At 45.1% G+C, this 15,591-nt stretch overlaps 2 protein-coding genes and 1 non-coding gene across 3 annotated transcripts; 2 read left to right on the top strand and 1 right to left on the bottom strand.

Annotated features, from left to right (window-relative positions):
* The first annotated feature begins 3,793 nt into the window (after positions 1-3,793).
* LOC138048567 (uncharacterized) lies at positions 3,794-7,949 on the top strand. Its single transcript, XM_068894742.1, has 3 exons — positions 3,794-4,316; positions 4,360-4,386; positions 7,309-7,949. The coding sequence occupies exons 1-3, from the start codon at positions 3,794-3,796 to the stop codon at positions 7,947-7,949; spliced, it is 1,191 nt and encodes a 396-aa protein (XP_068750843.1).
* A 2,036-nt stretch (positions 7,950-9,985) lies between these two features.
* On the top strand, positions 9,986-10,059 carry Trnay-aua (transfer RNA tyrosine (anticodon AUA)). The gene has a single exon. It is a non-coding gene; the product is annotated as a tRNA-Tyr (tRNA).
* Positions 10,060-10,563: 504 nt separating this feature from the next.
* Positions 10,564-15,280, bottom strand: LOC138048565 (uncharacterized). Its single transcript, XM_068894741.1, has 3 exons — positions 15,169-15,280; positions 14,830-14,964; positions 10,564-14,447 (listed from the first exon to the last, which is right to left on the bottom strand). The coding sequence occupies exons 1-3, from the start codon at positions 15,278-15,280 to the stop codon at positions 10,564-10,566; spliced, it is 4,131 nt and encodes a 1,376-aa protein (XP_068750842.1).
* Between the last annotated feature and the right edge of the window lie 311 nt (positions 15,281-15,591).

Here is a 15,591-nt window from a genome sequence, read left to right as displayed (position 1 = left end):
AAAGACACGGGACTGTCTTGAAAGAATTCCCTAACAAAACGCCTGGTGGATGAAGACGAAGTTACATCGCGTTGCTCAGAGTTCCAAAGCAGGGTTCGAGTTCACAAGCAGCAGTTACACGAGCGCCATCTCCAAAGAAAGAAATGTCGTCCTTCCAATGCGAAAGGACATACTCGAAGTCGTTCTGGAAAAAGCTATGAAAATCATTTTATAGTGAGCGTTATTCAAAGATTAATGGAGTACAGAAGAATCTGATGCGTGTCTAAAGGCAACCATCTTATCGGTGAACAAAAATGATATTTTTAAACCGTGGCATGAAGAGTCGTATGATCATGTTTCCCCCTGTAGAACAACAACCATATGATCCCCTTTAATGATCGATGGGTGCAAAGACAGTTAACGGAGAGAAAGAAATACAGCATTGAGAAGATGAAAGAAAGGATTGATTGGCTCGAAGCGTGTCATTGGATGGTCTCACTCACCCAATCAATGTCCAGATCACTGTCATAAAAATGAACTCACCGTTTCACCAAAACGATAGTTTTTACAGTGACAGAGATAGAAGCAGACCCATGAATGACGCATTGAGTTTAGAGGGAGGCCCGTTAGGCACAAGACAAAATAAGGCATCGTCAAGCCTTTGACGTTGAAACACGCATTGAGAGAAACAGTCAAGGAAGTATTTAAAAAAATACTGTGGGAATGATTGTATGAAAGACAATGATATGCAAGGTCAACACCAAACAGTGCGGAACCCCCTGGATAAGCGGTCGACCATCCATCTACGAAAAGTCCTAAAATCATCAAACATACCATCCGATGGGCTACCATCAAGGAAGAGGAGGAAATGGCGCAAAAAACGCTATACAGGAAGAAGGAGAGGAGGATATAAAGGAGATAGATAATCGCGTTTTGGAAATGAGACGAGAACGAACGGTCTGAAAACGTTTTAAATCAGAGTGACCAAGCATGTACGAGGCCAATGTCGATGAAGTGATCCTGTGGCACTCGCGGTTGAGTGATGTGTTAGACGTTGCTAGTTGTGTGACACTGTGATGCATGGAAGAGAAAAACGAAGCCTTATGTGGAAGGCACGCCCGAAGAGATTGTCTTTTGCTGGAAACCGTTGCAAATTGTAATTTTGGGGGATGGCAAGACTGTGCGTTACATTTACAAGATACATAAAATGTTGATGTAAAACTGTGAAGTTGTTAGTGTCATGCAACCGTACACCATAAACGTACGAGTTCCCCGGAGAGCCTGGTAGTTTTGGGGGCGCGGGTCCAACGCTTTTGCCAAAGCACATGGGTTAAAAAGACGCGAGGCCCAAAACCTACTGCCATGGGGTCTTAAGCTACACGTTACAACACCGTTGCCCCCGCCGAAAACATTTCCCTACATTACCCACCTGGTGTTTAACAATCGGATGAACACTGGGTGTGCCGATTTGATTGAATTGCGAAGGGGTTAGCACGTTGGAACAAAGGGAACCGATTACGCCTTAACGTGGTAGTAGATGTGTTGTCCAAATATGCTTGGGTCGAACCCTTGAAGAACAAGACAGGGGTAGCGGTCACACAGGCCATGCAAACCATCTTGACACGATCCGGGCGCACACCGCAAAAATTGCAGACAGATGCAGGCAAAGAATTTTACAATCGAACGTTCCCGACTTGATGAAAACGAACGGTATTCATCATTTTAGCACGCATGGGGACGCTAAAGCAGCCCTATCGGAACGGTTCAATCGCACCTTGAAAGAGAAAACTGTACCGGTACTTGACAGCCAAGAACACGCGGGCATACTTACAGGTCTTACAGAGTATCGTGCAGGGATACAACGCTACCGTTCATCGGAGCATCGGCATAGCTCCAAAAGACGTAACGGGCGTCAACGAGGCCCAAGTATGGCACCGTCTATACGATAAACGATTGCTAGCTAAGAAAAAGAACAAGCAGACGCTTTTGGTAAAAGGGACACGGGTTGCGTTTGAACAAGAAACATCGACCATTTGAAAAAGGGTATTTGCCGGGGTGGACAGAAGAGGTTTTTGTGATCCGGCGAGTCGTTCCAGGGGTAGTACCCACCTACAAAGTACAAGAATGGGATGGGACTCCAGTGGAAGGTACATTACAGACAAGATTTGCAACCGGTTACCGTACCAGATGACGGACTGTTTCGCATAGAAAAGGGTTTACAACGCAAAGGAAATCAGGTCAAAGTGCGTTGGCAAGGATGGTCTGATAAATACGACAGTTGGATCGATGCAAAGACCTTCGCAAGTGGAAAGGGTGACAGAACTATGGGTGATTTTCTACGTGACCTTACCGAGTGATCCGTCACCTGAATTTCCAGATAACTCACCATCCAGTTTTAAGGTCCGGCTGCCCCAGCGACTAACATTGCCGGGGCAGGGTTGGCGAGTTGCCTTGAGCTGTATGTCCGTGCCTGACACTCGTGTCAACCTCTACCATTTGCTACCAAAATACGATTTTCTGTTTTACACAACGCTGATGAGATCTGGGGTTAGATCAGAGGTGCAAGTTAACATGATGACTATCGATCAATTCAAGTGGGTGGTGGATGGAGAAAGTTTCATGAAAGCCTGTATTGATTTTCTCACCCAAATGCGCCTAAGGGATAACTTTCAAGGGAGTCATTTTGTGGACGACACGGGAAAACGTATCTACATAACCTTTCGGTGGATACAGCGAGGAAACGAGCAAGACTTGCTGATTGACAATACAAAGATCAAACTCGGTGGTGTAGACAACACTCCAGAAATTTGGATTAATGGTACCTTGGCTATCAAGATGGGATGGCTGACAGAAACAGGGGAGTTGGGCCATAACCTGTCTCGAGAGTATATAGATGACAAAGTGCCTGATCTGACAACTTCTGAGAAGTACCGAGACTTGCTGGATAAAGATGGAAATGGCGTGTTCTGGGCAATAGAAAAAAACTGCCTTCGATTAAGTATGAGTTGTAATTGGCGTTTCACCAAACTGAACCATGCCTTTCGAATGATGGTTGGGGAGCCTTCTCGCACTTTGCATGTGTACTGTAATGTAGCGCAGAGCACGATCGTGGGAGGAATGAAGACGGATTTATTGCGCGAAGTCTGGTACGAGAGACGAGGAAGAGGTGTGATGTATTTCGAACCCAAACACAAGCAATTTCATCCAGTGCGCCAAAACACCTACGAAACATTGCAAGTGGACGTAGCTGAAACAAACGGGTCCTTGGTTGCATTTCCTAACAACAAATCTAACCGTACCTTGGTTACCCTGCATTTCATCCAAGATAAATAGAGCAGCCGTGAAGGAATCACCTTTAGTACGAAACGGTTAACATGCGAGGAGGAAGTCTGACTCGATATACACCACCGCAAGTGGGAGATGGATTATGGAAAACTCTATTGGAGATAGGGGCTCCTGCTGTAGCAGAAGGGTTGCAGAGTTTGGCACAAGGTAAAGCGCTTGATGCGGCAGCAGGCACGGTTTTGCGAGCAGGAGTCAGCGGGTTGAAAAGAAAAGCCAGTCAATCGGTAAGGTCTACGATGCAAAAAACAGCTAAACGAGCTAGGAATAACATCAAATCAAAGGTCCGTCAAACAACCAATCATGTGCGGGATGTTTTGGGTATGTGGTGTGGACCAATCAAAAAGCAAGAAAGGATTTGGACCAATCAGCATCAAGAAAAGCTCTATAAAAGAGACAACTTCATTCCCTGACAGTCATACACCATTTCATGTGCAGAGCACAAACACCTCCATCTAGAGTACGTTCCATCATGTCTATGCACAAAGAAACCTCTCACACAGACCTCTGTGCAGAGAAACAAGAACCTCACGGCGCACCATTAACCCACACGGACCTATTAAAGCCGTTGAATGCAGAGAGGAAAGAAACGATGCAGAAAACCATCCGAGAACCGGTCAGAAAAGTGCTGATTCTGCCAAAGATAAGTATCGGTGAAGTCAAGCAAGCAAGGAAAGATCCTGCGTCCGAAGTGAATGAAGACCCCCAAAATTTGAAACGGAAGACCACAGTGCCCCAAAAGCTACGCACCCCTGCTCCAAAACGGAAACGCATCACACCTCGAAAGTTAACGGATGAATGTGAGCGATCAATGAACCTGCAAGAAGAAGGAACGAAAGAAGATGAACACAGCAAACTCATTGCTCGCCTAGCACTAGCCAAACTGAAAGAGATGTTGAAAGATGAACGAAAAGCCGAACAGAAGCTTAGAAAGTTGACTGAACGCATGCTGGAGCATAATGACATATTAGGAGAGTCCGTTTCAGACCAAGACAGTGTCGTTGTCATTTCCTCTTGTATAAAATGGTTTGAATAAAGCTTGTTCATTTCAAATGATACAATGTGGTCTCTGTGTGTGTTCTTGTGCGATACTTGGCACTGTTGGCGATGGACCCGCGAGGTGAACTCCTTGCGTGCTTGTTGCCCTACAGAGCTCTTAGACACTATCGAGCAATGGCCATCAGAGGGTATTGTCCCACAAGACCTATGGGTCAGTTTGTCGCCCATCAATGTAGGGCGCGTGATTGTGTTCTTGCTATGGTTAAATCAGCGGCCTTCCCCACACTGTCAATGGGCCCATATATCAAGCCGTTCCCCCTTCCAAATGATCTCAGACTTACTAGACCACCAACAGGGACACGGACTCCATCATGCCGCGATTAGTAGTCCGATCCATTCCTAGACGCGAACGGCGATTGCGGGGGTGGGGGCAGCGTGGTGGCTGGATTTCCAATCACATGTCACCACCACCAACAACCATGGACTACGAACTGTTCCGTCGGTGAACGAAACAGATAAAACCCAGGCGACGTCGACGAACAATCCACAAACGACGTTGACCTTCGTCATGAGTAAGTCGTTGAATTTCTGGGCTTTACCAGCGCAAGATGTGGCTATTCAAGGATCTCGATGGGTGGGTTACTCCCCGCTCAACAATAGCAGTATTACCCCCTTGGAATTCACCATTTCCGAATTGGAAGATTTTGTCGATTTGAATCAAAGTTATTTAACCTTTGACATGAGACTACCTACCGGTGCGAACAATGCTGGTTTGTATGCGGACGGGCAAGTCACGGCAGCTGAAGCAAATCAATCGGGAGACGATTACACCAAGTACGTTTACCTGGTCAATAATGTGGCGCACACCATGATCCAGCAATTTGACATGCGGTTGAATGGTACGTTAATGACTAAACAGACGGGCATGTATGCCTACCGAGCCTTTGGTGAAACCTTGCTGAATTACACGCCCAGTGAAGGTGAAACATTGCTGGCCCCACAAGGATGGGTGAATTATTTGAATGTGAATGCTTCCCTGCAAGCCACCAATGCTGTGAATGATGACCGCCCTGTTAACGCTGGTATGTTTGCTACTGGAGAGACGAATCCCTTGAAAGTGTTAACTTCAAAGTTTTTGGAGAACGGATGGGTGCGGCTGACCATGAAACCGCATTTGGAAGCTTTTCATACAGGAACCGTGTTAGTTCCTGGTATTGAAATCAAGCTGCGTATCACCTTTAACAGTCCCGAGTTCTTTTGCTTTGGTACAAGGATGGCGGGCAAAAAGTACCCAACCCTGGGTCCGAATGATATCCAAGTCAATTTTATCTCTGCAGGCTGACCTTAAACCCTACCACTTACACTGCACTGACTAAACGAAGACATAACAAAGGCATGTGGGGTCGTTATCCTACCGTCTATATGGACGTCCGGACATTCACGTTTGATGGGGATAGTACCATGTTTAAGAAAACAGATCTGTTTCAAGGCCGCGTACCCGACCGTCTTATGGTAGGATTATTGGACAGTCGCGCCTACAACGGGAATTTAGATCATTACCCATTTGCCTTCCAAAAGTTTGGGGTGACCCGCATTCGTCAAATCATACGTGGTGAGGAATATCCCTACGAAACCTTGGAACTGAATCAGAATGATAACAAGAAAGATTTGTGGGGGTACCATCGCTTCCTGCAAGCCAGCGGTGCTCTGGGTAAACACCAAGAAAGTATGCTGAGACCGGGGGATTGGGGCCACAACAAGAATTGCACGCTGTACCTGTTTAATAATGTCGCAGGAGGAGATGCAGATAGCCCCTTGCGAAATCCGCAACAACAAGGCGATGTCACCCTGGAGATCAATTTTGGGGCTAATCCTGGTCAAAATCTGACGGTGGTGGTCTGGGGCGAGTTTGAAAGTGTGATGGATATCAGTGGCACGGGCGTGGTGAATTACGACGTTTAAAATTCATACCTTTCTGTATTAATACAACCACTCGCATTACTTGTGTAACAGTATCATCAATCACTGCTACAACAAGCAACGATGGAACTAGTACCCTTGAGCGACCGACAGTTAACAGCATTGGCAAAACGCGACCCTGTATTGAGGCGCGTGTTTTGGGGTGTATACCCTGAAGATCAATTACCACCACTCCGCCAAACCGCTGGGAGACAAACGCATAGGGCTATGATTGTCAACACAGACCCTAAAGGAGAACCTGGACGTCATTGGTTGGGTTTGTGGACTTCGGGAGATACCTGCGAGATCTTCGACAGCTATGGACTTCCTATGGATACGTACGGAGTACCTCATGTCTTGGAATGGATATGGCGCTATTTCCCCGTCATCCACCGCAACGAGCGGAGCTTACAAAGTTTGAACAGCCGCGCTTGCGGGCATTACGCCTTATTGTTTCTACAAGCACGGTGTCGAGGCAAGAGCATGCATGAATTCATGGCTGATTTTTCTTTACATGATTTAGTAGCCAACGATCACCAAGCAGGACATCGCATCCTAGTACAGTTACCCCCATCACTTCAAACGGATATCGTGGACGGTGTAGAAAATAGTCAGGCGTGTTGTTCTAGGCGTGAAGCTATGTATCATTGAAATAAAAGTTTCCAATAAAAAAATAAAAATAAAATAAAATAAAAACCGTGTCGTGGTCATTGTTCTTTTTTAAAAGACCCCACTTTATAGACCTATATCATTTGACACCATGCCTGCAACAAGAACACGTCGAAAACGCGCTCCGCGCCATAAAACACGGGTGACTCGAAAGAGGCGGCGAACCAAACCCCAGAAGGGAGGTATTTTTCCTTTACTCGCGTTAGCCCTTCTTGCATTGACCGCCGTTGGTAAAGCAGCCGCCTTAGGGGGTGTAAGTGCCGCGGCAGGATACGGGATCAAAAAAGCTTTGAATAAAAGACGGTGAAACATGGGAGAGAGAATCAGATAGGACTATGACTCAGCCACGACCGGAGAGAGAAGGCTTTTTTTTTCGAACCCCCTGCAGTCTTTTAGTGACGGGTCCTTCGGGCTGTGGTAAGACCACCTTCACGCGGGAATTATTGAAACATGCTTCTCATTTCATGGACCCACCACCTCGAACCAAACACTATTGTTACGGAGCATGGCAACCTACATTTAAAAAGATGCAAAAGGAGGATGCTATACATTTTCACGAAGGCATTCCTAGTTTAGAGGAATTGGATGCTTGGTTTGCACCGCAAGGTGGCGGGGTGTTAGTGTTGGATGATTTGATGGATGAAGGAGGAAGAGACAAGCGTGTGTTGGACCTATTCACAAAACATTCCCACCATCGGAACATTACCGTATTGTATTTGTGTCAAGATCTGTTTCCACCGGGCCCTTACGCAAAGACCGTGTCGCGCAATGCGCATTACATAGTTTGTTTCAAGAATCCTCGGGATTGCACGGGGCTACGAGCTTTGGTGTGTCAGGCGTTTCCGACCGAGGTCAAAGGTGTTATGCAAATATTTCGTCATGCTACGGAACACCCCTTTGGCTATTTAATGTTTGACTTACACCCAGCCTCTTCAGATGACCGCCGTCTGTGGACGAACTATTACCTTCGCAGGGGTACCCGCACGTGTTTGTACCTATAGAATCACGTCATGCCCACGTCACCGCCTCCCCGTTTACGTAGACAATTTACATTCCTACGACAGCTAGCTAAAGAAGCGCGTAATTTACAGCGTCAAGATCTTTTACGTCACGCCAACGCTGATCAAATCAATGCTGTAAGCGAAGTCATTTTGAATTCTTTGAAAGGGAGAGTACCCTTATCGCCAACCACGGTACGCTCATGGCGTCCTCAAAAACAAACTTTGCGAACCCTAGCTCACCGCAAAACGTCCTTAAAAAAGCGACGCGACTTGTTGATGAATCAGAAAGGCGCTGGCTTTTGGCGGGGACTGAACAATGCTTTAGATGGTTGCTGTGTTCACCGTTCTTCATCATCATGATCGAGTTTGTATTCCGCCCCACCTTCTTTGAAGCTCTGAATGTGAGACCTTTGATAAACCGTTGTCGCGCGTGGATACGACAGAGAGCTAATGACTTTCGTCAAGGACTGAACGAGGAATTGTTTTGCTGTGATCCTAGACCATGAATAGAGCAGCATTGCACAATCTCATTGAAGCGTATCAAGAAGCAAGGCGCTGGAAACTACAAGCTGAGGGGTTGCAACACAAACGCTACAGGATGAAAGAGAGCTCTCTCGTAAAAAAAGTACAGACCTTGGAGCGTGACCTATCCGTGTTGAGATATAATTTGATCTGCGAAGCCTGTAGACATTATTGGGACACACTCAACGACGGAGGAACGTTTGAAGTCTCGTGCTTAGAGTGTAAACAGTTATTCATTTCGCCACCCCAAAAACGATGAGTACTTTTCGCGAGTATGTCATGGTTCCTGCGGACGAAATGTCGCGATTGACCGATGAATACAAAGGGCGTTTGACCGAGAACATGCGATTGACTAAAGCGGCTCGTTTGGCAGCTGAAAAACACTTATTGTTAGACTCTAACTTGCCAAGCGGTTTGAAAGAAGCACGTGTCAAACAAGTGTCGCGACCATTTCATTGATTAATCAAAAAGAATCGAGGGGGACCTCCAGTGACAGCCCCACTACCTGAAGGAGAAGAAGAAGATGATGAAACCGATGCTATGATTGAAGGACCCACAGCCACACTGGTGCGGAGTTTGCTTAAAAAGGCGCATCGCAAGAAAGGTGCTACCATAACGTCTGGTAACGCCGCGGAGACACCACATCGTCCCGCCTTACCGCCCAAACCCAAACGCGTGCGTTTACAAGTACCGTCCTTGTCCTTGGAGGAACAAAGAGAAGCTCCCCTCCCCTTTGCTGAAGTTTTGGGATCATCCCCAGGGAGTACATCCAAAGAAAAAGCTGACATTATAGTGAATAAACTCAAACGCCAACAGCGTAAGAAAGCGGCTACGGAAGTAGAACGTTTGAAATCTTTACCACGGTGGGAAGCATTTGACCAGGGACGTCGAACCCGACGCAAACTTGATGGGAAGGACTACTAAGAAACGAAAAGCCCCACCACGTAGATCGCTTCGACGCAAACGCCCACAACGTGGAGAAGGATTAGACATTCAAAAATGGTTGGGGAGGACTGGGATTGAATTTCATTGGCCGGGATATCAATACATGGGGCCTGGAACACATTTGAAGAAACGGTTAACGCGCGGGGATCCGGGTATCAATCGATTGGATAAGATTGCCAAGCAGCACGATATTGAGTAAGCCAGAGCTAAGAATTTGCGTGACAAATGGAAAGCCGATGACAAGATGATTGCCGCCATCAGCCCTTTGCCGGGCAAGAAAACTTGGACGGAAGCTATTGTTAAACGGATCATGCAAGCTAAGCGCAAACTCAAATTGTGAAAAAAAAAACTGTAATGTTGTTTCTTTTTGATAATCTTATGTACAAGCGGGAACGTGTCGACGGTCCTAGTGACTAGTCGGTCCCTTTGGTTTTTCAATAAAAAACTTGAAAAAAAAAAGTGAAATCTGTGATTGAGTGAATCTCTTATAGCCTATGTTCATTTAAAAATCATGATGAAAGATAGCATTATTTTACAGAAAGGAACGTGTCCTGTAGATCGCTGAGTTGCCGCCCATAGCTCAATCGGTTAGAGCGATGGACTATAAATCCGAAGGTTGTTGGTTCAAATCCCACTGGGTGGACTATTTTTTTTTTCTTCAGTGAAACAAATTAAGAGAGCCTTGTGATAGCAATTTTTTCAATGAAAATCATTTTTTTAAAAAAAAAACTGTAAGCGCCTTTGAAATGTTGCTTTTGAATTCCTAAAGAGCCTACATAATTAGAGCGTTTTTATTCATCATCTTCATCCATTAGTTCGACCATTGTGGCAATAAGATCTTCATCTTCAGAGTCCAGTCCTCGATAGCCATATGGATAAGTGATCGCTGTTCGTGGGTCCAGAACGTGTTTATTGAATACCAATTTGTATTCTTTGTGGGCTTCTTTGGTCCATAGTTGATATTCTTTCGAGACGCGGACGATTTTGTGTGTGGTGGTTTTTCGCGGTGAATCTAAAGGCTTTTGCATTTCATTCAAGGTGTTTTCACGCAACACTTGATAATTGAGTTGTGCCATCCCTTCGATGGTCAATGAAAATCCTCGTACTTTGCAACAATACTTGTCTTTCTTCGTACGATACCCATAATTCATAGGCCCCCCGAGCAAAACTCTGTGATGAAATCTCCGTTGGTTAATTCATCCGTAAAATCGCCCAAATAATCGCCGAGCACTGGTTTGATTTCTCCCGGGGATTGCACGAAAATCACACTGTCTGTATCAAAATACAACACCCTTTCGTTCAACAGTTCTAGAGCTTCATAGAGACGCAAGCGCGCCCAGCAGGTAGTGAAACAGGCCACGAAGATATTCAGATTGGGGGAAATATTTTCACATAACGCTTCCTCGCGATGATGGACTTCCACTCTTTGTTCGTCGATACAGCTGACAAAACGAACATTATGTTGATCACTGTCCATGAAACTACAAAAGGCTTGAGGTTCAATGAATTCTTTCACTTGCAATTTGTTCACTTGCTGCCCAAATTTTCCCCACATGGAGTTTAACATCAGTTTGGCCAAAGCCCGCTGACCAGGATTGACGGCAATCTTCTCATATTCTAAGGAAATACCTTCTTTCTCTTGAAACTGAGTTATGTAGAGTTGTTTCTTTTCCTCTGTGTCGCACCATGCGGGCCAGCCTGAAGCTTCCGTTTTCAATTTGAGCCAAGTGTTCACATAATCTTCGAACAGGCCTACTTGCGTTTCTCGGAAATGCCACACTTCGTGAATGGTTTGGATCACGTAACCCATCTGTTCCGCTTTTTCTAGTTCTGGTGTACACCACGTACCGGTCAATGCTCTCTCCTGTTCGTTATGGCCACACCAAGAGACTTTCCCATGGAGAGGACGGTCGATGTTTTCTTCGACGCAGGTACGACACAGAGGAAACGTGAGTTTGTTATGAGTTCTGTATGGTAATACAGGGTGGAAAAGGCGATACGGAGGTACTACTGTACATTTTACGAGGCCAAAATAATCGGAAATTGGTTTCTCTCGTGGCGGGGTGTAAATCATTTCAGGATGTCCCACCGGATACTTCTGGGTCTTATTGGTCCAAGGGTAGAGACTGGTATAATCATAATATTTGATTTGTTCAGCGGTATGTTCTTTGACTTCGTAACGAAGACGAACAGCATTTGTGCGGCCACCAAAAAAGGCGTCTCGAGGTGAAAGCGGTTCTTCTAAATCGTACCCTGCGACAATCTCAGCTATTTCCGGATCGTGGTTCTTACATTTCTGCCATTCGCACTCCCAGATGGTTTTTACTGAATAGCCTCGATCGGAAAGACTTTGTAATCGTAACACGGTTTCTTGATGAACGTCGGCCATGGAGCGATCGTTCAGTCGGCGGTAGGTTTCTGAGCGCTGAGGAAAACACTTCGGGCAACCATGCCAAAAACAGCCTAGAAACTCGTAAATCGTGTTTGTCTCAACATCATAGCCATCGACTGTCCACCGGGTGTCTGGAATGCGATATTCGCCTTGATTCCTAGCATGTTGTATTCGCTGACGGAACCGCGGGTCGGAGCTATCATTGCCTGTTTCCAAGAAAATTTCTTCCAACTGATTTCGTTCGTCATCGCTACATGCAAGCCAGGCGTCTCGGCGCAATTGCTGTTCCTCAAACGTTAACCATTCCATAGCAGCTTTGGAATGATTGACATCTAAACGCCAACCGTAGAGAGGTTCTGAGGCAATGGTGTTTTCTTCCATTCGATTGAGGTTCAAGTCTCGATTGCAAGCCGAGGCGATAGTGATTTGTTCAAAGGGGCAAAATCGGGTGAGCTTCGGGAAATCGCGTTGAAATGTGAGGCAGCCTTCGCGCAATAACCGTATGTCATCGATGCAATAATCTTCGAGCTCTTGGCGCAGATGAAATTGAACCCCCTTTGATTTCTGCTCTTCATACCACTTCTCAAACTTTTCTTTCCCTTCTTTGCTCATTCCCTCGGGCATGTAATCTTTCTTGGGAGGCAGTTCACCGCGGTAATCGTTCTCCATATTGGAGTAGGTATTAAATAAATGAGGAAAGTAACCTTTTTTAAACTGATCGGGGTCGAGTCCAAATGTTTTTGTAAAAGAACAGAGAGGTCCAGGGATAAACGACATAGAATCGATGAAGCGAATGTAGCCTCCCAGATAAGTCAGTTCCAGTACTTTACCGCCATTGCGAACCTGCTTTAATGCTTGTTTGCGACGGTGCAATGCGTCGACGATAAAATAAGAATCGTACCCTTTAAAATTATGGGCCAAAACGGTGATTTCGCGCGTTTCCTCTTCTGTCAAGACTTCTAACCACTCTAAAAAATGATCAACGCATTGGGGTCCGCGAAAGATTTTGGGGTCGCTATTTTCAGAGGTCATTCCTACGACCAAATTGGCGATATGTTTCCCGGTGTTTTGCATTGCCTCTATGTCAAAAAACACTAAAAGGGGTTCCTTATATTCGTCTGGTTGTTCCTGGTTTTCGGTCTCCGTATTGGATCGAAGGGTTTGTAGCCCCTTTGAGGCGTCTCCTCCTTGCTGACGCCGCCGTTTTTTCCGCTTGGCCAGTTGCACAGCTCGTTTCTCTTCCCGGATCTCTTCAGGGTCCTTGGCCTTCTGAATGAAGCATCGATGCGTGTTAAGGTATACTTTCTCGCGACACGACGGACATTCACCCCAACCACAGCAATGATCATCTTGTTCTTTTCTTCCCACGAGGAGTTTTCGGCAATGGGCGCATTTCCGTCGCGCTTGACAGACGGAAGGTTTTTGAGGACCGCTAGGTTTCCCATCTTGTGCTTTACTACAATGGAGTTCCAGACACGAGGGTCCATAGAAGACTCGGCGGCAGCTATTGCAAACGTGGGAAGCCAACCGTTTCGTCTTGTATGCTTCATGGTAATCAGAGCATGTTTCTTGACAGCAGGCAGGGCAGTGAATTCCGGTCGCATTAGGACACGCGTGTTGCCCCAAATGGTCATACGGATGTAAACAACGCCCGCAGAAATAACCGGAACTAAAAAAACCTGGTAATGACGTGAGAACATCGTAATGACCGTTTTCATGTAGGATCGCCAATTGTTTTTCGCCTTCGCCAAACGCAAAACATGCGTACGCGCGATCTACATCTACCACGATGATTCGATATTTTAAAAATAGGGAGGGGGCGAGGGAAAACCGAGTTAGTTCGTCCATTCCACAGAGACCGGGTTCCACGTGGGCTTCTGTATGTAAAGCGATCGCTTCATCGCTCTGGATGGTCAAACCTCGTTGGAAACTTCGCCATTTAGGATGGTTGTCCACGTGAGCTTTCGCTGTGACGATGGCGCGAGCACAACACAAATTCTGTTCATTCCTTGGGATCTTTACGATACATTTTTTCTTCAATCGAAACTTGGTTGAGGCTTGGTGACCGGGCTTATAATCTCTACCATTTCCCCCACCCTGTGGACTGGCGCGCACATGAACAAATTCTAATTGAAAGGTATCGTTTAGTTCAAATTGTTCATTGGAGTTTAGCATTCGACTCATTACATTCATGAATTCGTCGACCCGCCTAATATCATTTCGCCATTCTCCTGCTTGAAATCGCGCGCTGTGAAAATTGTTATCGAGCCGATTGGAACTTAAACGAAAAAAGATACGGTCGCGATCATCAATATCAGGATTATTGAGTAAGCTTTCCATTGCCCTGCGTAATCCGTGGATCAGTGCATGCGTTAAATTCTGCCCTTGTAATATTGGCCCAATCTGCTGGACTCTAGTTTCAAAGATGCGTTCATGAACTCCCATTCTTTTCGACTGACGTTCTACTACGGGCTCAAGGGTGAATTCTATGCGACCAGATTCCTGAGGCGATTGTAAAACCCCAGCGCCGTGTTGCTGACTCTTAAGCGAGGATGATGTTTCGGGGAGATTTCTTAACTCTCTGTCAACATCTTCAGCCAATTCACGCAACAACTCAACCACGTCCTGCACGTTTTGTTCTAAAAAACAAAATCAATAACAGTTCTATTAACTAACCGAAAAATAAGTTAGTAGGTAAAAAACTAGGAAAAAAAACTAATCGAAAAAATTGTTGCGATTAAATCTCGAACCAACGACATCTGAATTCCCCGCGATGTAAGCATTACAACACTAGAGAAAAAACAAGACAATTGCGACAAAAATCAGTTCTAATATTTGCGTAACAAATCCGAGTTCTCTGCACATTTCACGGAAAGTACTCGTTTGTAAAATTATTACAAATCCAAAATCTCTGCGCAACGATAAACCTATACTCTCATCTTCATGGAAAGTACCCGCATGTAAAATATCACGCTTCAAGAAAGCAATGCAAATCATGTTTTTTTTACGCATTTCAGTTACCTTCTTCAAATTGTTCCAGCGCTTGCACGAGCTGACTATCAAGCGAGGATGATGTTTCGGGGAGATTTCTTAACTCTCTGTCAACATTTTCTGCCATTTCACGCAACAACTCAACTGCATCTTGTACGTTTTGTTCTGAAAAACAAGATCAATAACAGTTGTTGTAACTAAACGAAAAAAAAAATTTTAGTAGGAAAAAACTAGGAAAAAAAATAATCGAAAAAATTGTTGCGATTAAATCTCGAACCATCGACATCTGAGTTCCCCGCGATGTAAACATTACAAAAAAAAAAAAAGCAATCATGTTTTTTTTTGTTTTTTTTTACGCATTTCAGTTACCTTCTTCAAATTGTTCCAGCGCTTGCACGAGCATCAAATCATCTTCGAATTCGTCATAAACTTGATTCAGGGCGCTGTCCGTCAATTCTTCAATCCATGGCCTATTCTCCATTTTTTTGTACGTCCTCGCTTATCTTTTTCTGGTTTCACTCAATGAGTTGGAAATAGAAGTGGTTTGTGTGGGACCGTCTTTCGCTTTTATATGGTTCTGGATTATACCACTATATTTTATTGGTTGAATTACTAGAAAAGATTACTACACAACACGCTTTTAATGTTTTTTTTTACTTCCCACAGAGATTATCCTGTAAGGATAAGAAAAATCTTTTGATGGTATTGTCCAATTATCCGTAAAGATTAAGAGATAAAAACAACGAATCAATATTAGTTAAACCATAAGTTTGCTTGAAACCCATTGATTAT

Source organism: Montipora capricornis, chromosome 5 (genome assembly GCF_036669925.1).
Source record: "Montipora capricornis isolate CH-2021 chromosome 5, ASM3666992v2, whole genome shotgun sequence".
Classification (NCBI taxonomy): Eukaryota; Metazoa; Cnidaria; class Anthozoa; order Scleractinia; family Acroporidae; genus Montipora; species Montipora capricornis.
The sequence above is the reverse complement of the archived record's forward strand: the minus strand, read 5'-3'. Positions and strand labels throughout refer to the sequence as shown.